Genomic DNA, 25,461 nt, shown 5'->3' with positions numbered 1-25,461 from the left:
AAACTTATCACCCTACTCCTGTGCCATACCGTTGCTCTTCACCTCCGTGTGCCCACGATATCAGTGTCACCTGTGCAGGCATACTATCAACCTAATCATTCTCAAATTCCATCAGCAGTCAAGCCACACATGGACCACAGGATGTCAAGGACACTAAGTACTCAGAGTCAACAGAAAAAATTAGGGCGGGGATTATCAAAAAGAAAAAGTAACTTCCTTCCAAAATGGAAGCACCGCAAGCAAGTAGGACCTCAGTTATAGAATCTGAAAAGAGTTTATCTATTTCACACATTACACAGCTGTGATATTTACAAAATAAAAATACTTGCCCTTCTCAATTTCCCTTTACTCCGTTTACCATTTCCCTTGCTTGTACAACTCCTCTCAATCACTTAGCTTTGGAGTTTAGTAATAAGTTAATTAAGGAAAATAAAAAGGTTAAGATGAATTTCCCTTCGATTTCATCTGAATATTGGGCTGTAGCTTACTTTCCTGATATTCCTCGGCTGGATATTTTTCTACATCATTAAGTTCCATTTCCTATGATTAATGGCTCTTTAAAAATGTCAACACAGTAGTCAGTGATACTAATGCCCTCAAACCCTTTCCTCTAAGGATGTCTCTGGAACACAAGCAGGGAAAGGAAACTGTTAGAGGCTTGTCTATGATCAGAATTGGGATGTATCCCACTTGGCAGGTTGCTGCATGATCACAAAGGGAATGCTTCTAATTCCCAGTCTTTTTTGCATTGTTGTGTTCAACTAGAAAAGGTCTCTTCAGTGATAACTGGTAGTGATAATCTGTTACCTGGTGGAGAAAGCTCTCTCATCTCTCATTTAATCAAGGCAACTCTTTGGTTCAAATGAATAATCCTCATATATTTCCAAAGCTGCATTTTTAGTCAAAAACAGATTCACCAAAATTCAGCTTATTTTCTTAACAATGTATTTTGGTTAACAGTCTAGCAAAAGATGCAGGAGTTGGTGCTTGGGCTCTCTTTTCGGTTATGAGCTTCCATCCCAACTGGAAGCCACTGAGATATACACTGCACGTCTGTGTGTCCACAGCCTCCCCAGCCCACAGGAGAGGCAGCGGCATCTGTCAGTGCTGATGGATGGGCAGTAGCACATAAGGGCCCTGGTGACAGGGAACAGCTGCTAAAGCTCTGACTGATGGGGCAGATGACACATGACAACCTCTGCCACAGCCAACTTACTTGCACAACTTTCTAAATAATACGTGCCCTGCTGAGCAGACTCCACTGGTATTTACCCTCTTGGCTTGACTGGTCTGCAACTGGCTATTTAGCAGAACATCCTTCAAATCCCCATGATTCTGGCTTGCAATCAACTGTTAAAGTGCCAAAAAAGTATATTCATGGGCTGAAAATCTATAACCTTGAATAGCATTTTATAATGAATAAAGTAACTAAAAGGCAGAAACTTCCCAAAGCACTGTACAAACCTTGGCCTCAAAAACAAAAACACTGGCTCAGGAGGCCACTTAGTGCCTTAGAGTTGCGTGTGTGTGTGTGTGTGTGTGTGTGTGTGTTTGTGTTTAACTAACTAGTACTAAAGTGACTTCCATTTAAAGGATTCTGTTTATAGTGGTTGCAGATCTAAGAATAATATTGGTCTGTTTAACCTGGGTCCATATTTCATATATCATTTTCATCCTCACATACATAAGCCTGAGGGCTCTGGTAACTGAAATCAATAAAAAAGCACCAAATTGTGCTCCTAGCAAATGCGTCAGTATTGATCAATCCTATTTTTAAATGACTAAGGGACAAAGTCAGATGCTTTTATATTTTGAAAACTGTCTTAAAGTTACAACAGGGTTGCAGAAAAAGAAAAATAGCAAACAAAAGGGGAGAGGGATTATAAAATGAATTCGGAATAGCATATGGATTGACCTCTCCCTTACTGGATTTCAAATATATTCCACTGTAAGTGATAGGAAACAATGTTTTATGCTCAGTAGCCACTCAACAAACATGTGTTCTTTTAAATACCCTAAGAATAATTTATTCTATATTATTCCAAATTTTCACTCTAGAATTGAATGTGATAAGTAATATCCAATACATGGTTTCACTTTAGAATTCAGTATGATAAGTAATACTCAATACAAAGTTACTTTTTGGCTCAAAAGTACCACATAAAAACACAATGTACTTTATAAAGCTTAGAACTAGAACGTAAGTGAACATGTTCTGAAAAGTATGTGCCAGGCATTATGCTAGTGCTTGATAGATGTTCTCATTTAACCCTGACAATAATCCTAAAAGGTAGGTATCACATCATACAGAAAGGGAAAATTGAGGTTCAGGGAGGTTAAATAACTTGCCCAAGGCCACACAGCTATTTTCACTAACTGGAGTTTCATGTTATACATATCAGTGTATGTATGTTTATAACTGCAGTTATGTCAAAATTAAAGTGCTATATTTGGTTAAGATATAAAACACAATACTTTGGGTAACCTTCTACCCACACAATTTAATGGTAGATTAGTTTTAAACATTAGACAGTTAACACTGATACATTCCACAGAGAAATTATTATATAAATGTATTTAAGTAGACAATTCTCTCAAAAGTCAATGTGTTATTAAAATCATAGTTTCTTTTTCTCTACTGTTTCTGAAAGGCTTTTTCAGTTTGCTAAGGACTGCTGTCTGAGCTGCTGTTTTTATTTAATATGTAATTTCATCCATCTTACTTAAAGTAAGAAAGTAGCATAAATGCAACAAATAAGCACATCATGTTCTTTCAGCACACATCTGCACAAAGTTAAAACACAGATCTTGCAGCACAGAGACTGCTTGTTTTCAAACAGAATGCTATACAACCTAAAATCGCTGATACTTCCAACAGAAACTTGTTACAAATGCAAGGTTTTTCCCCTCAAAGAATTTTGTAATATTTTTCCTGAAGACTAAGAATCTCCCAAGATTCATAAGGCTTCAGATACAGCCATTCAGTTTTATGTAATCATTTCCAGCATGGAGAAAAAAATTTAGGAGTCCAGGATTCATTCTAGTAAAGCAACATGATACCCCACAGAGCACAGAAGAACCATGATGATGCCAACTCCATCACTTTAAAAACAACTTAATATTAGCATGTGCTTCGTGGGCCACACACACAGGATTTAAGACTCCACAAAGGATCAAAGTACTTCTAGTTGTCTCTCCACTCTGGACACTTTTAAAAGAGACTTTCATACTTACTTATTTTTATCCATTAGTTTTACTCAGCTTTAAAGTAATCACATCAATAAACCAATAAATGCAAGAGCACAGTCATTTTAGAAACGTCAGATAAAGCAGCTCATCATCTGCAATAAAGGCAGACACTCAATGACTTAAAAAGAGAACATATACTCTAAGAGGTAACCTGGCCTTCTTAACTGTGACCATAGAGCAAGCGGTAAGACACAAATGAAAGTTCAGTAATAATTTGTTTCACTAAAAACCATAGATTCTCTCTATATACATTTTTAAATTTACCACTCTTAATATTAAAGACTAAATATAAATTACAAGGTGGCAAAGAAGGAAAACCTGCTACCCCCTTTACCCTATCTCCCGGGAGCTGAATTCACCCAGGTGCATGTGCAGTAGCACACTTTAGTTTCCTTTCAGAAGGAGTTTGGCTTGACCACATCTGCCGTTTCAGCAGTCAAATCAAAGGGGTGGTGGTGTGAACTGCATTTTAATCATCATCGAAGAATCTTTTCTATTTCTAACCTTTTTGCTAAACCAAGGAATTGTTACTGGGCCAGAATTCTTAAAATCTTTGCTGGTGCAAAATCCACAAGTAATGGTAAATTCAAGCACAGTGCATTCACAGAGGCCCACGGAGCAACCTACTGTACTGTAGAAGCTAGTAGGTATCTAGTGAAGTTAAGACTGAAATGGCCTTTGTTAGCATATAATCAGCCACAGAAAGCGCAAGTAATTTTCCTAAGAACTTAACAGCTTTTGAAAACTTACATACTGCAGATAAACTTTTAAAAAATGTAACCCTTTCAGAAAGGGTAACCAGGTTGTTCTGAAAGCCCTTATAGACTTTGATCTGAGAGTATAGTTTTAAATGCTGTGCAGCTATCTGGGTGGCAGTGGAGGCACTTTTAGTGTCATTGCTCCATTTGGAGCATCCTTGGAGCACCTCCTGCATCTAAACACACTCTCTGACTTATGGGCAGCAGATAAAAACGAGAAGTGAAAAGGAGAAGCTGCCATAGATTAAGGAATGTAGTTTGTCTTTCAAAAGATTTGGTTTATAAGCATCAGACTGTTACCTGCTTCCAATGTCTGAAGAACTTAGTAAAGTTTCCTCCTTTTTTAAAAGGTCTGTTGTACATGCATTGAAACCGGATACTTGATGCACACTGCATTAATTGTAAGTGGGAGAATATATCCTTAGAAAACTGTTTTATTTTATTTTAGCAATTTAGTACAGGGAATTAACTTTGTAAAAAAAAAAAAAAAACAAAAACCAGCCAGTGAAAATGTGCTTACAAAGACATCCTCCAAAAGTCTGAGGTTTAGGATGATCTTCTCTTTAGAAATAGTTGAAGAAGATATTGCTCATATAGAACATCAAACAAAATATCTAAGACCAGTGAAATAACCAATGCCACAAAGAATAGCAGCATTAATTTGTATGTAGCTTTTCGTATTTCAGAACCACTTGCTGGCTATAATATACTGTGTGATTATGATCTAATTAAATCTATAATGAAAAAACAAATGTATATACATCCAAATGAGTATGAGTATATAAAAATGGGAAGACATCATATGTTGAAATGTTGTGATTATTGCTCTAAAGGTTTCTAAAATCCTGTCTAAGAAATTGCCTCAGAAATAAATTTGTAAGTGACAAAGGAAAATTAGTTTTCTTACACTTTAAGAAATAAATCCCCATTAATGAAACCCCACAAACACACTCACAGAAAAAACCCCAACAACCCAATACTACTCAGTTTGATCATCCTCTTTCCATTGAGTCTGGGTTATTTTAAACATACTCATATGCCACCCCCCTCCCCCCACTACACCCTCAAATAATAAAGATTTGCTAAAATCAAGGCTCTTCAAAGGAATGTGACAAAATGCTTCAGTGAATTAAAAATAATTTAGAATTATATATCAATGTTACCTCAGTAAAAAAATTAAAAAACAAAAATAATAATTTAGAAAGGCACTCAGCTTTCTTCAGCAAGTTTTTATTTACTGTGGAAGAAGACTCTATGAAAGATGGTAACAGAGCCTTTGACTTGAATAAGCTTACTCTAACTTAAGTGATGACAGTACATTGAAATAAATAATCTTTCACTTAATATCTGCTCTTATAGAGGTAGGATTTTACATTTAGATAAATAGATACTTTGAAAGTACTTAATAAAGATGATTTCATTTAATTATCTCAAAAATTTATTGTGGATGTAGATTTGCAGATAAGGAAATCAAAACTCAGATAGATTAAGTGACCTGCTCAGAGTCACACGTCTGAGACCACAAGGTTGTAGCTATGGTAAAAGTCCATCATTATCACAATTTCATTAACACGCTTTACCCCTTAACTTTGGGGGATTTTCAACATAGATGATTTAGATCCCAGATAAAATTTGGCACCCAAGACTACTGCCTGGGAGCAATTTATTATTTTTTAAACCAAATTCAAAAGGAAAGAGTTTGGTTCTTTTTAAGTTACCAAATAAGAGTTGTACAAAATTAAGTTAGTGGTTTCAAAGGCTGCAGACTCTCTACAGCTCAAAAACACTGTGTTTAGAATTTATATAATTTAATTTACTGTCTATAAAGCCACAGTGTAGATGACTGCCTGTGAATATTTGAAAGAGAGGAGCAAATAAAAAAGTAGTATTCAAAAACACACTGGGTAGTGATAGTAGAGTTTAAATTAAACAGCTCCGGCACTACTAGGTGATAAAGCCCGTGTATTAGAATAAAGGACTTTACTCCATGGGAAATATCTTTTTATTATGAATTCCATCCTGTCAAGGAATCTTATTTTCAAGGAATTTGAAAATGCTTAACATCTGCCATTTCCATAAATTCCCTGGTTGTCCTCTGAATGGGCAGAGCCATTTTTATTTCATTGAAAGAGCAGGCGATTGAGGTCAAAGTAATTTGCTTATGGGCACACAGAGAGTTAGAAGACAGGCTAAGATTAAAATCCATAGCTAGACTAGGGACAGGAAGGGGAGGAGGGAGATAATGGGAGACTAAATCAATACCCTACTGAGTTTCAGGCTCCAGACAGAGTGACGAAGAGGAAGAGGAGAGAAGGAGAAGGGCAAATACTTTGGAGATGGAAGAGACAGAAGAAGCACAACTTCATGGCGAGTAACTCCCTCTCACTTCTCATCCATGGGGTACTCAAAGGAGCTCCAGATATGTAGGAGAGAAACCAGTGTCTTCTCCAGTTCCAGGACCCAGTGTAATATTGACAATGTCAAATTATATTATAGTTTAATTATAGTTAGATCACATAGTAAAACATTTTCCTGGGAAACTCACGGTTATAAATCCACCCCCTCCTTTTCTTTTATGACTCAGCTTGACAGCCCATTCTCAATCACAACAAAAATAACAGCAATAATGGCTATACCAGTAACAATAGCTTACTCTCTCCCAGGTGCTCAGAATTCTATAGACAGTAACTCATGTAATCCTATGAGATAGGTAGTGTTATTATCCTCATTTAACAGGTAAAGCAAATGAGGTACAGGGAGGTTAAATAACTTTCCCAGATCAAACAGGCATGATTTGAACCCAGGCAACCTGGCACTGTGCGCCTCCAAAGGGAAAGTCAGGTACCATCTCAGATTCTTAAACTTCCAATTTATCTGTAACAGTCTTGCCCAACACTTTGTGCGGTGTGTGTTGGAACAGAGTGTAAGACATTAGATATGACAGTCAGTTCCTAAGAATCCCACATCCTGGTCACCTGATTCTCAAGTGGGTAGACTCTCTTTCATCATTTTTCTCTTTTGTGAAAGCACTTTTGAAAATATGATGAATGTTACTTCCTGGGAATTATAATAAGATGTTTGGGTTTTTAACTACAGCACTAACAAGGAAAAAAAAAACACCCCAAATCACTTTTAGTAATCTGTCCTTTTGTCATCTTTATATTTTAGGTTTGGCCTCTCTTTTATGATTCTACATTTCTTTATGAAAAGACAATCTAATATTGTCTAATTATAGCTCCACAGAAGAAGTTAACATGGAGTAACTAATTGATACATGTCCTAAGACATTACTTATCAAAGCCAACAAAGATTCTGCCTTAATTTTCATGTCTGAATGTTGCCAACTCTTGTGGGGCAAGTCCAGAAAAATTTAAGATCTTTCAAATCTGCAAATAACTTTTTAGGTCTGTTTACTTAATCTTCATTTATTTTACAGCATTTGTAGCTGGGTTTCTTTTCAGGCAAGTTTCCCACAAAGAAACATGTTTTTATCATTGCAGAAGTTAGTTGGCACATGAATGCAGAATAACATTGTGGTGAATTTTAGATGTGGGGAGGTGCACCAGACATACTCATTAGCCTAAGTGACTTACCCCTCAGAAAAATTACAAATCACCACAAGTCATGGGCCTTCTGGGTTGCTCACCATCAAAACTATGAATATCAAAGCTCTCCTGCTGCCATTTTGTTTTGTCTTCTAAACAAAAACAGTCTGAACTCCCTGCATTACAGCTGCTTATTAGCCAGAAGGCTTCTCTTCTCGCTGGGCAGAAAACTAAAGTTGGGAAGAATGTGGTGAAGCCTCTGAAAGCAATGCTGAAAGAAGAGTTCAGAGATGCTCAACCCTTGAACAGGAATGGGAAAGAAACAGAGACTGATGTGCTCCATCATTAAAGGGCTTCAGTATGGGCCACTAGCCAGTGTCTGGTTTGATTTATGTCAGCTCCACGGCAGAGAGCAAGGCAGGACTTCTAAAGGGTCTCCCCACCAAGCCCACCTCCATGCCCTCAATCCCCCACCCCAGGCCCCACTGCTTTTAGCCCAAGGACACCAGCTGGGATCCTCACATTCATTTATCTAATCACAGAGTCCTTGCTGGGTTAATTCTACTTTTGCGGGTTTTTTCCTCCACAACTTTATTGAGATATAATTGACATATAACATTGTATAAGTTTAAGGTACATAATCTGTTGTGATACACTCATAACTGCAAAATGATTAACACCACAGCATTATCGTAACACTTCTTTCTGGTCACATAATTACCATTTCTTTTTTGGGGGTGAAACGTTTAAGATCTATTTTCTTAGCAACTTTCAAGTATATAACCGTACAGTATTAACAACAATCACCATGCTATACATTAGGTCCCTGGAACTTACTTATAATTGGAAGCTTGTACCCTCTGATCAACTTGAGGTCTTAAAAACCTGACATGAGTTTTTCGTAAATTAAGAATAAACATTGCTTGGCTTTTGTACAGCAGATCTCCTGTCCCCAAGTAAATATTTTGTTAGGTTATGTGATTACTCCTGTTTCAGACCTGAATTTTAAATTGATGGTTGTTTACTCTCTGAAAACATACTTTTCAACACTGATTCTAAGGGTCAGAAATAGGTACATCGGCAGTAATAAAGGGAATACCACAGTACTAATATTCTAGTGCAGATACTGAGATAAATCATTCCTTGATATACACTTACCCAGTCCATTATTTTGGTACTGCATGTCATGTACCTGCTACACAGGCTGTTAACCACTTCTAGAAACTAATCTTTTCAAAATTTTCCCTGATGGCTAAAATAGAAATAACAATTAAATACTAACTAACGTTTTATCAAAATGAGTGCCGAGTGACAATCTTGACATTAAATTTCCTGGCATTTTTCAAGTTAAATCAAGAACATAACAACTTTCAAGCTTAACTATCTGGAGTGAATCAAATTCTTTATGCAGCAGATTCTTTGGGAGAGTGCCAGGTCTCACTGTGACATGTACAAATCAGCGTAATTTGCAGCACAAAGCACTACCTCCCGGCACCTTATTCAAGAAAAGAGGGAAATCAGATACTTGCCTTTGGCTCTCCTGATCAACCAGGATGGTAGAACAAAAACAGAGGAGGCACGGGGGAGTGGCAACCCCTAACCAGGCTGTTTCTGGACTTCATTCTACTCACAGCAGCCATTTTATTCGCATGGCTTGCAACAGCCAACCTAGTGAAATCACACATGGAGACACTGTGACAATTTCTGGATGATGGCAGAAAATGGTTGATAATCCTTTCATGGTCTGTCTCTGTTTTCTAATCTGTAAAAACTAGGATGGCCTGGGCTCTGCACCCAATACTCTGCAGGCATGGGACTCAACTTGGGGAGGTTCTAAAATCCCTTCAATCCACAGAGGATTCTGAAAGAAGTACTTACTCAACATGTGGGACAGAAAATGGCAGAAAGGATGAATGAGATGTTCCACAAACAGTTTTGCTTACACAACTGCATTGATCTCAGCCAGTTTAGACTACAGAAAAAATATTTAAATTGAAGTAATTGAAGTAAAGCTAGATACTTCTTTTTGCTCTATTAAAATCGTCATTTCTTAGTAGTTCTGTTTCCTTAGGGTTCTTCTGCATAGTCATCCTTCATTCTCTATTTCTATCATTTATTCTTTCATTAAACAAATACTGTCATTATCAGTCTGTGTTAGGTGCTGGAGACAGAGTGGTAAACCAGATTCATATGATTCCTGTCTTACGGGAGCTACAGCCTACCTTAAATTTAACTGCCACTAGCCTAGCAAATCTGGTATGAAATTTTCAGCTTCATTATTTATTTTGCAGGGACAAGGACAACTGGAGAGGCTCACAGCTTCACTTTAACGACAATATTCTACTGTGTCATACTTCTTTTTGACCACCCAAGTCTATTATGAATAACTGAGGAAAAGTGGAATACTGAGGCTCACAGCAAAAGAAGCTTTTTAATTAAAAATTTTAAAATCTGTTATTCTTTTACTTGCTCTTAAATGACAGGTCATCTCTAAAGATCCCCGATCTCTAAGATCAGTTCAGTGGTTTCCGTATTTTCTTATACTCTTTCTGGTTTCATTTTTTAGCCTATGAATTTTACTGCTGATAATTTTGTTTATCACTTAGAATACACAAAGCACTGAGGTGCGGCCTGAAGGATATAAAAATGAATAGAGGTGATTTATGCTCTCAAGGAGCCTACCAAAACAGGGAGGATAAAACTTACCCACAAATGACCATAAAAGAGGCCAATAATTAGTAAGGCCCCCTTGTGAAGCACAGAGTTGTTCACAGGAGGAAGCACAGAGTTGTTTCCAGATAGGCGTATCTCATAAGGCCAAGGATGACTTGAAGGCTTTTGGACTGAGAAGCCAAAAGGATGCGTCATCTGAGATGAGGAAGACCATGGTTGGAGTAAGATTTAGGGGAAAGACCTAGAGTTCAATTTAAAGCATGTTAGGTTTGAGACATCAAGCAGACCGTAGGATATATGAGTCTGGAGTTTGAAGGAGTAGATTGCGCTGAGGATATAAATTTAAGAGTCATGTATTTAGCAAAGTTCTTAAAGCCATGAGATGGAAGAAATCACTAAGGGAGGGATCAAAGTTTAATTCTTAAACTTCTCTCTTCTCCATTCCCCTCCAATACGAGTTTCCACTTCTTCCTCCAGTGTCTCTGGTATTCGTATTATTTTTGTCATTCACATCCAGTTACTGTCTTTCATGACCTTCATTCTATCTGTCAGCAAATCATATTGACTCTACTTTTAAAATATACCTAGAATCTGACAACTTCTCACCAACTTTTCTATCACCGTAGTCTCAGTCATCACCATCTTTCACCTGGATCACTGCAATTAGTCTAACGGGCTTCCCTGTTTCTACCACAACCCCCCTACAGTCCCCTTAATATAGCAAACAAAGGGATCTTTTTAACATGTAAATCAGAGCATGTCACTCTTCAGCAAAAAAAAAAAACAAAAAAAAAAACCCTGCTGTGGTTCTGGGTTTCTCTTAGAATTAAGGTCAAGTCCCTACAGTAGACTCCCAATGCCCTTTTGACCTGATCTCTTGTTTTTCGCTCCCTTGCTCACTCTGCTTTAGATGCACTGGCCTCCTTGCTATTTCTTGATCATGCCAGGATGGCTCCCACATTAGGGCCTTTACACTGTCTGGTCCTTCTCCTGGATCACCCTTCCCCCAGGTATCTGCACAGCTAACTCCTTTCCTTCCACCAAGACTTTGCTCACATGTTACCTTGTCAATTAGGCCCACCCTGACTATGCTACTCAAATTTGCAAGCCCTTAATCATAATCCTGGGAATCCTGACCCCCATTACTCTCCTCTTTCTCTTTTCTCACAGCTCTTATCACCTTTATTGTACTATGCAATTTATTTATTATGCTAGTTGTATACTGTCTGTCTCCTTGAGAGCAAGGATCTTTGAATGTATTCCAAGACTGCAGAACAGTACCTAGACTACAGCAGGTCTCAGAAGGTATATGTTTAACAAATGAATGAGTAATTCTGTCAGTTCTAGCCTTGGTTAATGGAAAGACAGTAGTGCCATTAACCATTCCTTACGGGACGAGAGCAAGACCAAGCCTTTTTGTTTATTTGTCTGTCTTGTGTTTATATGGGGCTGGTGAGGAGAAGACGGAGTTATAAAGTTATAAAGGGAGGGAGAAAGGAGGATACAAGTTTTACTTTTAGATATATTGAGTCTGAGTAGCTAAGATTTCAAGAGAAAATCTCTTGCAGACAAATGGAAAGGGAGAGCGAGAGCCTGGACTAGGGGTGTTGAAATGTAGGATTGGAATTAGCAGTGGAAGGGAGGGAAAGACAGCCATGTGAGTGGATGTGACCAATCCAGGAGAAGGTGGCTAAGGTAAAACCAAGAAAAATATCTACGTTTTGAGGGCCAGAGGAAGAAGTCAGACAAGACAGAATTTAAAAATTAAAGTTATGAAATAAGGTCAGCAAGTTGATGGTGTCAGATGTAGCAGAATGAGTAAAGTGGTTTGAGGACAGAAAGAGGTCACTGGTTCTGACCATCAGGAGAGAGTAATTCCAAAAGTGTGGTGAGGACAGAAGCCAATCCATAAAGGCTGAGAGAGAGCAAGCAGTAAAAATGAGAGGCAGATAATTCTTCTGAGAAGTTTGGCAATGGAAAGAAGGAGCATGGAGACAGAAGTTCTAGGAGGAAGTAAGATAAAACGTGGTTGCTGCTTTCAGCTTTTAGGGAATGAAGAACCAAGACCACAGCAGTAATTTGTCTGTGGGGCAAAACAAAAGAAATAAATTATGGAGACATTAAAGATAAGAGACAGTCTTAACATTTATAAAAACAAAAAGACTTTATTCATTTGGCTGCTACTCCCCAACCCAAATTTTAGAGGTAAGGCAATTAGGACTCAGAGAGACCAAGAGAATGGTCGGGTGTCCTTAGCAGCAACCAGTGAGAAGTGAGAGTGGGAAGAGAAATAGAATCCAGAGATGGAAGGGTAGCTCAGGGCAGGATAGGAGAGAATGAGTAAAGATATGGAGACAATCTGAGGAAGGTAGCTTTAATTTTTCTTCAGTGAAGTAGGACATGAAATAATCAGATAAATGTGAGAAGACCCTGAAACAAGTAAAAGAGGTTGAGAACAGAATGCGTTCAAAGGACTACTGAAATCTATCTGTAGCAATAGTAGCGTTTCTTAATCCCATGTTCTCCTTATATCTTCTATAATATGGATTTTCTTACTATGTTTTAAAACTGACATTTCTTAAAGACTTTGCGTTCTTTCTTTCTCTCTCTCTCTTACTTAAAAACCTCTTCTGGCAGAGGTGGGTACATTTCTAGGATGAATATGCCATGCCTGCTTTTTACCCTACTCATCTCTTGAAATGAGAAGATACCAAGTGTGGTCACCATCAGGCTGCTTATTTTGAAATGTACATGTCTCATTCTAAAAAACATAATGGAAAGGACTTCTTTTCAGTGCAATATTCAGGAAACAGCATATCTGCAGCTGAACAGCATAAAATTCTACACACTCTATGTGAAGAATCCATTTCCTACAGATTCCTTAATAAAATAAATAGGCAAACTTTCCTTTATTGGAGAAGGTAATGTTTTCTCCAGAGGAAAGACAGAGTCTAATTTCAGCCATGTGATGACAGAGAATAACACCGAAAGCTAGTATGTTCCAGAGACTCTTCTTTTTTTTCCCCTACAAACAAAGCATACATAACCCAAGTCTTGTTACATCTTTGTGCTGAATACAGACTGTCTTTAAGGGTATAATACCCTTAATCTGAAAGACCATTATGATTACATTTAAATCTGGCTCCAAACTTGCTTTTTAACTGTGAGCTCAGGCTTTGGAGTGTCAGAGATCTGGTTCAAATCCTAGTTCCACCAGCTGAATTATCTTAGGCAATTTACTTCACCCATCCGAGATTTTGTATACCGAAAGAGGTGGAATATTAATAGTATTAACCTCATAAGATTGCTGTGGGGTTTAAATAAGATGATGCTTCTAAAGTGCCTGGTAATGATGAAACAGTCAATGAATGTTTGTTTTTACTGGACTGTTAACTACTCCCCAAACCTGACCTGAACTGTATTTTCCTGTCTCCAACCCTTTAAACATCTCTCTTCCTCTTTTTACTGGCTGAAATCCTTAAAAACCTAGCCCAAACGTCACCCCTGCATGAAACCTTATGAAGGACTCCTATCTGTAAATAAGATCTTTCTTCTGTGAACAACTTTTGTGCTTCACAAGGGCACTTACTAATTGTTGACCTCTATTATGGTCATTTGTGAGTAAGTGTCATCCTCCCTATTCTGGTAGGCTCCTTGGGAGCATAAATCACCTCTCTTCACTTTTATATTCTTCAGACCCTGTCACAGTGCTTTGTACTTTCGAAGTGCTGAATGAAGTCATCAACAATAAAATTCATAGTAAAAAATGAAACCATTAAGAACATGAAAAAAATATGGGGAACACTGAGTAGATCTTAGAAATTAGGTATCTCAAGAAAAGACCAATTTGCATAAAAGCAAGAAAAAGTAGGTTTACTTCATAAAAATTAAAAAATTTTATTTCAAAAACATGATAGCAGTACAAGCAGATATAAAAGTTAAACAAACTAGGAAAAAAATTTCAGCCCATACAACAAAACACTTTAATATTTAATAGAGAATCCCTACATGTAGATAAAACTTTTAAAAAGTGATATAAAGAATAAAAAAAGTTAAAAAACAGAAGTAGACTTTTTTTTTAAAACGACTAAATGACTAACTTAGGTTACAAATATCATGATCTCAATTTTCTGAAATATGACTGTAAGAGAGAATACCATAAATACAAAAGTAAAAAGACTTAATGGGTTCATATTTGGGTGTATTTCTGGGAGTGACATCATGGTAGAGTAGCATGAAAGCCATTTATATTCCTACTGGTTTTCTAATATAACTAAAAATGAAATGTACTGCAATGGAACTTACTTTTCCAGAATTGAAGTCAAACCAGTGATGACCTAATCACATCCTTAACGGGCTTTTTCTTCCCTGGGAAGACACTATTGTAACACTATATGAAAGTATGAACTACCTATGTTGAATGATGTCTATACTAAGCATGCTTGAAAGCCAGAAATGCTTATCATAGTTCCAAAGTGGATAATGGGGATGGTAAGTGTAATTAGATAAATTACCAGCTTTGTCTCCAGATTCTCAAGGTCAGGAGTTGAACTTCACGTAGAGAAATTTCCCATGAAAGAGTCCTCAAGTACCCTGCTTCTGAGAGACAAGGTTATTCCCAAAGGAAGCACAGAGAAGGTGAAGTCACTGGTAGGGCTTTTACGCTCCACATGCAGAAACCTAGCCCATGTGAAAACTGGCAGAAAAGTCCTGTCTGACAGGAGAAATTCAAGATTTCTGACTTGAACACTGCTGGTAGCATCATAAATCAGTATGTTTCTTGGCAATGTACATTAAGAGCCACATAAACTTTCAAACCCTTTGGCAGAATAATTCCACTTCTAGGAATTCATCATAAGGAACAACCGCTAGGACTACTATTACTAAACTACAGCTCAGTCATTTGATGGAATATTATCTAGCCTTTTAAAAAGGGATATGCAAAAACAACAAATTTGGGCTTATACTGCGGCAAACTGAAAATCTTGCAAACCACATTAGAGCTACATCATAGAAACAAACAAAAATGTACATGTAAAAAAAGACACTGGTTTGCACGTAGAAAAATGCTAATTTAGTACCCATGGAGGTGTCAATTGTTGCAGGAAATCTATAAATCCTTTTGCACACATGCATCTTCTTTAACAACAAACACTAAAAACACATTCACTATAATATGAGACCACAATTTTTTTTATATTAAAGAAATGAGAAGCACGTGCTGGGATGAAGAACAGGACAAGGACGCCCACTCTCACCACGCCTATTCAACAGAGTACTGAAAGTCCTGGCCACCGCATGTAATAGGAAAGAAAAAGAAATAAAAAGCATAATGATTCAAAATGTAGTAAAGCTTTCATCTATTCGCTGATAACATAATTGTTTACATAGGAAAATTTAAAGAATCTATAAACACCTACTAAGTGAATTTAGCAAGGCCACAGGATATATGGTTACTATAAAAACCAACTGTATTTGTATATATTAGCAGCAATTAGCAACAAGTCAAAAAAATTCCATTTACAATAGTGTTGAAAAGCATAAAATAAATTTAATAAAACACATGTAAGACCTCTACCCTAGAAACTAAAAAACATTGCTGAGCAATGAAAGAAGACCTAAATAAATGAAAAGATAAAATAAGCTCATGATCAAAAGACTCGATAAATATGAAGACATCAACTGTCCCTAACTTCACCTACAGACTCAATGTAATCCCAATCATAATCCTACCAGGTATTGTTTTGTAATGTAAATTAACAAGCTCATTCTAAGCATAAGGCTACCTTATTCAAGATAGTGTAATACTGACAAACAGATCGATGAAACAGAACAGAGAGCCAGAAATAGACCCACACTTATATAGATATCTGATTTTCAACAAAGGCACAAAGCAATGGGTAACGGAAAGTTGTGTTGTTGTTGTTTTGTAAACATGGTGCTGGAATAACTAAATGTTCATAATGAAGAAAGAAAATGAGCCTTAACCGCTCCCTACCTCAAATCACACATAAAATATAACTCAGGATGTATTACTGATCTAAATGTTAAAGCTAAAACCATCAAACTTTAAGAAGAAAATTTCAAAGAATAGATTCATGACTTGAGGTAGGCAAAGGTTTCTCAGGACACAGAAAGCAGTAACTTTATATAAAAGAAAAAAATTGATAAATGAGACATCATCGAAATTAAAAACTCCTGCACATCAGAAGACATTATTAAGAAAATAAAGAGGTAAGCCACAAACTGGGACAAAACATTTGTGAAACATAATTCAACAAAGGACTAGTATGCAGAGTATGTTTTTAAAACTCTCACAACTCAATAATAGAAAGGCAAACAACTCAATTAGAAAATGGCTAAATGATATGAACAGAGAGTCCACAAAAGAAGATACAAAAAGGCTAATAAGCATGTGAGAAAATGCTCGACGTCATCAGGGAGATTAAAACCTCAAAGAGATACTACCACACACACATTCTAATGGCTAAAATTAAAAAGACTAACATCAAATGATGGCAAAGAACACGTGCATTTTTGGTGGAAGTATAAAATGATACAACTACACTGGAGTGTAGTCTAGAAGTTTCCAAGAAAACTAAACATTCACCTGCCTTATGACCTAAGTATTTTCCCAAGACGAATGAAAACAAATGCCAGCAAAAACAAAAAGTTATACAAGAATGTTCATAGCAGCTTTACTCACAATAGCCCAAAACTGGAATAGCCAAAAAAACCCCTAGAAATAGGCAAATTTCCTTCAATAAACTGTGGTATAGTCATACAATAGAGTATTAGTCAGCAGTAAAAAGGAACCAGCTACTTATCTATGTTACAACATGGATTAAAAATCTCTAAACATGTTGAAAGAAGCTTTATGCAAAAGAGTACAACCATATGGTATCATTTATATGAAGTTCAAGAAGAGGCAAACTAATTTTTGGTTGAAAAAATCAGAACATGTAGTTAGCTCTGGGAGGCTGGGGCAGGGATTGTCTGGGAAGGGGTACACAGGAACATTTTAGGATGCTGGCAATGTTTTTATCTTGACTGGGGTTTGGGTTACACAGATGTAGGTTCTTACTTGCCAAAATTCGGCTAATGTACACTTAAAATTTAAATGTCTGAATTTTACCTCAAGAGAAAAAAAATTAAGAATTACTCAGTTCTAGTTAATGATACACATGCTGAAATATTAGCTGAAAGTGTATTGCTACCTGCAATTTTCTTTGAAATCTATATAAAAAAGAAATGGACTAATGGACAAATAGATGGATAGACAAGTGGAAAAACAAGCAACGCAAAATGTTAATGATAAAATCTAGGTGTAGGTATATAGGAATACATTGTAAAACTTTCTTTTCAACTTTTCTCTATGTTTACATTTTTTCATAATAAAATGTTGTGAGAAAAACAGATATCACTGTTTTGATGCTAAGAGAGTATTTTTTTTCTATTTTCTAAGTTCTCTATACTGTACTATAGTCTTTAGAATCTCAAACATTTAAAAATAAATTACATTTATTAAATTATCAAATACAAATTATTTTAAAACAAAAAATCTCACTTGAGATTCACTGAAAATTAAGTCATGATTTTTAAACCTATTGTCATTTAATTCACTGAATGCTTTAAAATAATTAGTTATGTAGAAAGTTTTTGAACTAAACATTTTTGAACTAATCAAATGTGGTATTAAAGTTTTTTCTTTTAATGTCTTACATTAAACTTTCCTTTGTACTCAAAACCCCTCCCCCTACATCATTCTGTGTTAATGTATGTTCATTAAAAGTACATCATTCCTTAGACTCTGTAATAATAAAGCAGGGCAATATTTCTTAAGAAATCTGAGAGTTGGCTGTTTACTAAAGGGCTTTATCTTTAGATAAGCACAAGCTTTAAGCCAGGTGCTAGTCATTTGTGTCTTATTAATTTCCAAAACAAACAGAGGAGAGTGCCATGCAATTTCCATTACACACACTTCACCATTAGGACCAGGGTTTATTAGCTTGACACTGTTCCAGGAATAATGGTTTCATTCCTCACCGAAATAAAATAATGTGCCACATAATTCAGCAATGCGGAACTTCCGAAAAATGTTGTCATGTTAAACATGCTCATATTTTTAAAGTCTCCATTATGCCAAAACAAAGGCCATTTGCTGTAAAGAACTCACTCTGGAAGCAGAGAATTCTCCCTCGGGCCTCAGACTTACCTCATCGCTATGTCATAGGATTCCGGGTGAATACAAGTTTGGTCCAAAGGATTTGGCTTCAGTACAACACTCACTGCAGTTCTGCTCCTCTTCTTGCCTTGCTTCTCAGTTGTGACCTCAACACCTGCTGAAGATGTCACAGCAACTCCCTGAATTTCGCCTGCAGATTCAGTTTGCTGACTACTGTCAAATTCAAAACAGCAGAGGGAGTTGGGAGTAGGCAGAAAAGAATCTTTAGTTAAAAATGTGCTTATTTCTCTGCCATACAAATATACACAAATAGCAACCAGATTCTGACCATTCACATCACAGAAATTACCACTTATTTGTTTAAACACTTCAATAGGGTTTATTTGTTTAAACATTGTTAACAGGGTTTTCTGTTGAGACCCAAAACCACTCTCAACTGATTCTGCCTGTATAATTGGCATTCTAGGAGAGAACAGAGAAAGATGGAGGGATATAAATTAAATAAGGAGGAGAAGGCAACTTATCAGAGCTGAAGTAAACCACAAGTTCTCAGAAGAACCTACTGAGTATAAAGCAGAATGGATGGGAAAAGAATGACTGGAAAAAGACTCATATTTGATATATCCTGGGGAAACTTTAGAATACAATTTTAAAAATCAAGAGAGGAAAATAAAGCAGATTACTTTGAAAGGAACTAGAATCAGACTGGCATCAGTTTCTCACTGACAAACATCAGAGTACAGAACACAGTGGAACAGTATTTTAAAAATCTGAGAGAAAACGATTTTGAATCTAGACTCATCTCGTATTGAACAAAGGAACGATCAAATAGACAGCTAGGATTTAAGCCAGTGAGTGGGACAGGTAACAGCAAGAGAGGTAGGTGGTTGATAATAGAACAAAAGATGTACACTTGAATAATGACCTGCAAAATGTTCGAATATAATCCTGGTTGACTCTGATGAAACCAGCACACTGTTGGAAAGATTTTGGACCCAGCCCTTTTACTTTCTTCAGCTGTTCTCGGTTGATGAAGGGACCGTTTTTCTCTCGCCATTCAATAATACTTTTGGCTCGGTTGGCATTGAGTCCAGCAATATGCCTAAAAAAATAAACAAAATGAGTTATGTGGCCAATGTAATTGTTCTAAGAGTACTGAAAGATCTCATCTGAAAAGAGAATGATATAAAACACTTGCATCATAAAAACAACTCCAATTACACATTTCATATGGCTCTAAGTTAATCAAAGGGGGTTAAATAAAAAAGACAAAGAGGAAAGAGTTGTCCAAGAGGAGAGAAGGACAACAGAAAGCAAAATAGTGACAAAACCAGTAGCTGTCACAAAGATGCTGGTAAGCTGGTTAACACGGGTGCGAGAAAAAAACCCAAAAAACACTATTCCTCATAGTATTTCTACATTATTCACATTCCTTGTATTTCTGAATCAAGTAATAATTCTGCCTGTTCCTGGTTAGCTTACAAAGTGAGTTAGCAGCAGAAGTTACAACAGCTGCAGCTGCAGGGTACTACCCTATTTTTTTTGATCAGCCTGTTCTCATTAGTAAAGACTTGAACTACAGACAGGTACTTATCCATGATGATGTAAAAACTATATTATTAGATAGTTGGCTTGGTGTTAGAGAATCTTAATTCTATTATAGAACTGCATATATGGAATTATGGAATGTTTGTAGCTATGGTAGAAAAGCAACACTTTAAAATGTAAGGGATATTTCCTGCTATTCCAATTTCAAAGCAAAAAGACCCAGATTTTTTCCAGAGGTCCAGAATTTCATGCTGCGTCAGCAGACTTGTATAATAAATGCAAGACTAGGATCAGAAAAGCAGCTCTTCTATAACCACAGGAAAAAAAGACAAAGTATATAAGATGTGATTATAGTACAACGAAGATTTTGATATGTGACTTGTGGAATCAAGGTAAAAATATGGTAACCATACCTTGAACCCTCAGAATTTATATTTTGGAGACTGTCAGCTTTGAAAGATGTAAGTAAGAGACTGAACCAGTGAAAAATATCTACTCTCATGTGGTGGGAAACAGCTCTTTTCCATGTTAACCTTATTTAAATTCTATCAGTGACACTAATGCACTCAATAGTTACCATATGCTCTTCACTTTAGATTTCCAGTATTAAAAATGATAATGTGAATTGTTACAATTCTTTTCTTAAATGATGTCTTCCCCTCTGACTGATTACCTAAAGCAATGTATGAACTCACAGATTTTCTACACCTGACAACTTTATACATGTGTCCCCTTGTTCTGGCTGAGTTTGAACTGGACAGCCAGTAAAACTCAAGATTCTGTGATCTTCAGCCACAGACTTCTTGTCTCACCTTAACAAAACTTCTGAACAGATGTTAATATCCACTCCCACAAAGCTGACACATTCTTCTACAACACTGTCCAATGTTGCCTTGAGTAGAGTCTGAGATACATCGTGCTGAAAAGACCAAGATCAAGCATCAATCAACAGTAAAGAACAAGCAGTTCTTGGACTGTTCCATTACTTTGCCTACGTTACTGGCAGCCGGCTGAGACACAGCAAAGGAAATTTCTTCATTTCTCTTAAACAGTTTGTTAGCTGATGTAATTGAGCTGAACTTAAAGAATCTGTTTCCTTACTCTCCAAATTACTCATACACCTGACCTGAATATAACAGCACCAGTACCTTTCCCTTTTCTGAAATTCTGCCAGAGTAATGGTTCTCAAACTTTAGCCTGCCATCAAAATCACCTACAGGGTTTGTTAAAACACATGATGCTGGGCCCCACATCCAATCTTTGATTCAGTAGGTCTGGGGCAGGGTCTGAAAATTTGCATTCTAACAAGCTCCCAGGTCACGTACGCTGCTGCTGCTGCTTCTGGGAGTACACTTTGAGCCATACAGGTCACTATTATTCATGCACTGCCTTGAAGTCTTATTTTTCTTCACTTGCACATGTATGGTGTCTCTTAGTTGTTCTTAAGAGAAGAAAGAGTGAATTATTATAGGAAGCAGTACGTTAATACTCGGTAAGTTTGACAGTAAATCAGACTCTCATATTTCATCAAATCGAAGATACTATTGCTTATAAAATGCACCATTATTTTATATGCCACTAAGAAAGAAGATAGGTACTACAATGAAACCGTAACACAGTGATTTCTTATTACCTAGGATTTTTTAAATATTAAAAGAGCTGTTTTAGACTAATTAAGAAAGCTTCAAAATCATGCATCATGAATAGATAAAAAGGAAATATAAGCAATCTAAACTGGTTAAGGTATTCCTAAAATTTCTTCACGCTAAGCATTCAACTTTCCTGAATCATTTTTTAAAGTCAGAGCCATAGATGTCCAAGCTTTTCCACCCATTTTGTCTTTTATGTTACCAGGAGCCTAGGTAATGTGGCATTTCTTAAAATAGTAATACTCTATAGTTTCTGAGATTTTCTTTCAAGCTTCAGATGTTTATTCTGAAGTCCTATCTTAATCTCAGTACAAGAGATTTCAGACAGCAACAGAACTATCTTTCCTTAAAGGTCCTTTACTGACTAAAACAGAAGAGTTTGCAGTTCAGTCATGTCTCCAGGATTAACAATCAAATTCATACAGACGATACACCATGACTTGCCATAGGGCCAACAGCTACTATAGGACACCATTAACTGTAGGATGCATCCTGATAGCAGAGGTGTTAAAACGTGACAAAATGTGCATCTCAGAACTGATGAAACACATTATCTGAAAGTAAATATTTGTTGGCTAATTGAAGCCAGACTGCCACAATGAATAGTTCAAAACACTTGATGTTACTCACAATTCTAAAATTAAGGATCCTATAGTTGTTGTTCCCAGATATGAAGCTGCGGGTCAGCATTCCTCTCCTCTCCATATTTCTCAAGGAAACAAGGATAGGTTTGATAACCTTAAACTCTTAGGAAGACAATACAGTAAACAGAGCCCCCAGGTATTGTGATTACATTATTATCATTTAATAATGGCGAATGTTTTTGCTCTGGAAGACTGAAGGGTATAGGAATATTTATGTTTTTCAGAGATAAGTTAGTTGGTAACTACTCAGGCCACAGCTTAAAAATACAGACATAATTATAAAAATCTAATACGTAAACATAATCATGAGAAAGATCATAAAGGAAAACCTAAGACCTCGCTAAGAACTTGAATACTCATGAGCCACAGCTTTTGAGGAGCTGGACAGGGCTTTTCTTTGAGTAGATGAGAATCAGCAGAATGAAAAGAGGACCTTAAAAAATGAGAGGGTAGGAGATAGATGACAATATAGAGGCAAGCACAATGAAAGCAGCAGGAAAAAAATATTTGAAGAAAGAGACAAAACTTTAAACAAACAAGAAAAACTAAGAGTAATAGTTAGGAGTTGCTAGAAAAAAATGTAAACAACTCCACATACTTCAAAACACACCAGATGCTAGGATATCTAAATGAGTAGCAGTCCCTGTAGCAGACACTCTTGGTTGCCTGTCCTACCTCTAGTCTCCAACTTCCTTTTTCCTCCTTCCAAACAGAAGTCTGAGTGTGTATCATGCATCTACCCCACCCCTATAGGGCCATATGCTTTGGGGAATCTGGCCTCATCTCCAGCAGATGATAATGACTGGTTAAAACTCGTGGCTTTCAAACTGAGGGTTGTGACCAATTAGTGGGTCACAAAGTTAATTTAGTGGCTTGCCACCCAGCACAAAAAAATTTTAAAAAGGAATAGAATAAACCACATCAAGCACATTGCACATACTCTTATGGACTAAACAGTATAATAAATAATTCAGCCAGTTGAGACTATCATGTGAGAAGAATACATAAATTGGCCAGAACCTATGTTTTGTTCACTGCTGTCTCATTTGATCTTTTGATAAATGATGGTCACTTTGACCACTGATTGATGGAGAGGTTAAAGAGTAACTTCACAGAGTTATGAAGCAAAGTATTTTAAAAAGTTTGAGAAGTTTATCATCTATTGGCAAAGTGCTCATTCTTTCAGCCTTTCAAGGTTTAGTTACAAACCTTCAGTGTATTTTTTCAGAAAGGATGTTATTGAGTATAACTTTTTTTGAATTATCAGCAATTGTAATATTTAAACTGAGTTAGTACAAGTTGTCTTTAAAGTGAATCTTTTAAACATTGAAGAAAAAAAAAGAATAATGAAGCAAGCTCAACTCCCAGATTTGGAAGTGCTAATAGTGACAAAATTGAGAGAAAGTGTTGATCCAGTCAGCAATCTTTGACTTGATTTGAACCACATTTTAAATAGGATAAAAACAAACTTGATTTAAAAAATGATTTTACAAATACACAAAGCAATAAAAATGATAGACTCCAGATGTACTGCTGTTAATAATGTTTTTATAAATGACAGTTTAAAACCTTCAAAACAAAAAACTAAACAAAACATTTAGAATATCCCTATCAGAATGGCTAAAATAAAAAAAGATGAAAAATACCAAGTATTGATAAGGATGTGAAGCAACTGGAATGCTCAAAATATCATCATGATAAATGCATGTTAGGTCAGGTATGTAAGGCAAGGCAGTTTTATGGGGGATTTATTTTGTATGGTCTAAGTATAACTTTACAAAAACTGAATCAGATATGCACACCATATAAAAATGTATTATTGTTCAATATAAATTAATCTAGATAAACTGCACAGGAATAAGAAACGAAAATTCCTAGAAACACAGAAATTGCCAAAACTGACTGAAGAAGAACTAAGAAAATCTGAACAGACCTATAACCAGTAAAGAGATTCAATCAGTAATCAAAACTCTCCCAACAAAGAAGTCTAGGACTGAACATTTTCATTAATGAATTCTACCAAACAGTTAAATAATTAATACTAATTCTTCTCTAACTCTTCCAGAAAATACGAGGGAACACTTCTTAACTCTTTCCATGAGCTCAGTATTACCCTGATATCAAAGCCAAACAAAGACACCAACCGAAAGCTATAGACCAATATTCCTTATGAGTATACATGCAAAAATCCTGAACAAAACACTAACAAACCAAATCCAACAACATATTAAAAGGATTAAATGCCATGACATTCATATCATACATTCAGTGGATATGAACTCAAGAACTAGATGCATATTTTTTCAGTTGAAAAACAATTTCTCTTGGTATTTTAAAACTTTTAATTTTGAAATAACCTCAAATTTAGAAAAACCTTGTAGGAGTAACAAAGAATTTCCTTATAGCCTTCCTTCAAATAAATACCTCTGTGTGTTTTTCCAAATAACAAGGACATTGTATTACATACCACTGTATGATAAATAAAATCAGGCAAGTTATCATCGGTATAATATTATCTAACGCATAGGCTGGACTCAAATTTCATCAATTGTCCCAATTCTACTTTACAGCATTTTCTTCCCAGTCCAGAATTCAATCCAGGGTCACATACTGCATTTACTTGTCTTACTTTTTTTATACTCTGTGCTAGGCAGCTTCCAAGATGATTCCCAATTATCCCCAACTCCTTGTATTCATTTACTTGTGTATCCTGTCTCCTTGAGTCCAGAATTCATTGCTATTTCTTGTCTGTATCAATTATTACTATACTTATTTTATACTCACAATAATCTATTTGTGTGAAAAAGCATTTTCAATTTCATCTTAATCAAAATTTAAAAGAGGCTCCATAGTGTACAATATAAACTCACTGTCCTCAGGTGTTCTGGACTGGGACGAATTCAGTAACAGCTTATACTATATATTAAATTAAATCTTTCTGAATTTCTGTATTTGAGGGTTAAAAATCCTTATGTTTAAATATAGATAAAACTTTATCATAGGGTAGTTAGGTAAGTATTATATTGAAAAGATTTTATTTTGAATTATGTTTAACTGTATAGAGAGAGACATACACAAATACATGTGTGATGAGTATCTTGGTTGTGGTATAAAATGTACTTCCTACTGTGTGTCATAATCAAAAAGTATGAAAAACAATGGTCTAAGCCAATCATAGTGGACCCATTCCATTCATTTAATTGTGGGAAA

At 36.2% G+C, this 25,461-nt stretch overlaps 1 protein-coding gene across 3 annotated transcripts in view; it reads right to left on the bottom strand.

Moving 5' to 3' along the window:
• Positions 1 to 25,461, bottom strand: part of SRBD1 (S1 RNA binding domain 1) — a 169,400-nt gene that overhangs the window by 4,659 nt on the left and 139,280 nt on the right. For 2 of the 3 annotated variants that reach the window (XM_015249703.3, XM_072937776.1), the window contains 3 exons: positions 20,771 to 20,877; positions 19,336 to 19,512; positions 18,441 to 18,623 (listed from right to left, as the gene is read on the bottom strand). In XM_015249703.3, the coding sequence (XP_015105189.1) occupies positions 18,441 to 18,623; positions 19,336 to 19,512; positions 20,771 to 20,877 (467 nt within the window). The remainder of the gene's footprint in view (positions 1 to 18,440; positions 18,624 to 19,335; positions 19,513 to 20,770; positions 20,878 to 25,461) is intronic. The other variant, XM_006216451.4, reaches the window with a different exon arrangement.

The sequence above is a fragment of the Vicugna pacos genome, chromosome 15, assembly GCF_048564905.1.
Source record: "Vicugna pacos chromosome 15, VicPac4, whole genome shotgun sequence".
Lineage (NCBI taxonomy): Eukaryota > Metazoa > Chordata > Mammalia > Artiodactyla > Camelidae > Vicugna > Vicugna pacos.
This window is presented reverse-complemented; position numbering and strand designations above follow the sequence as displayed.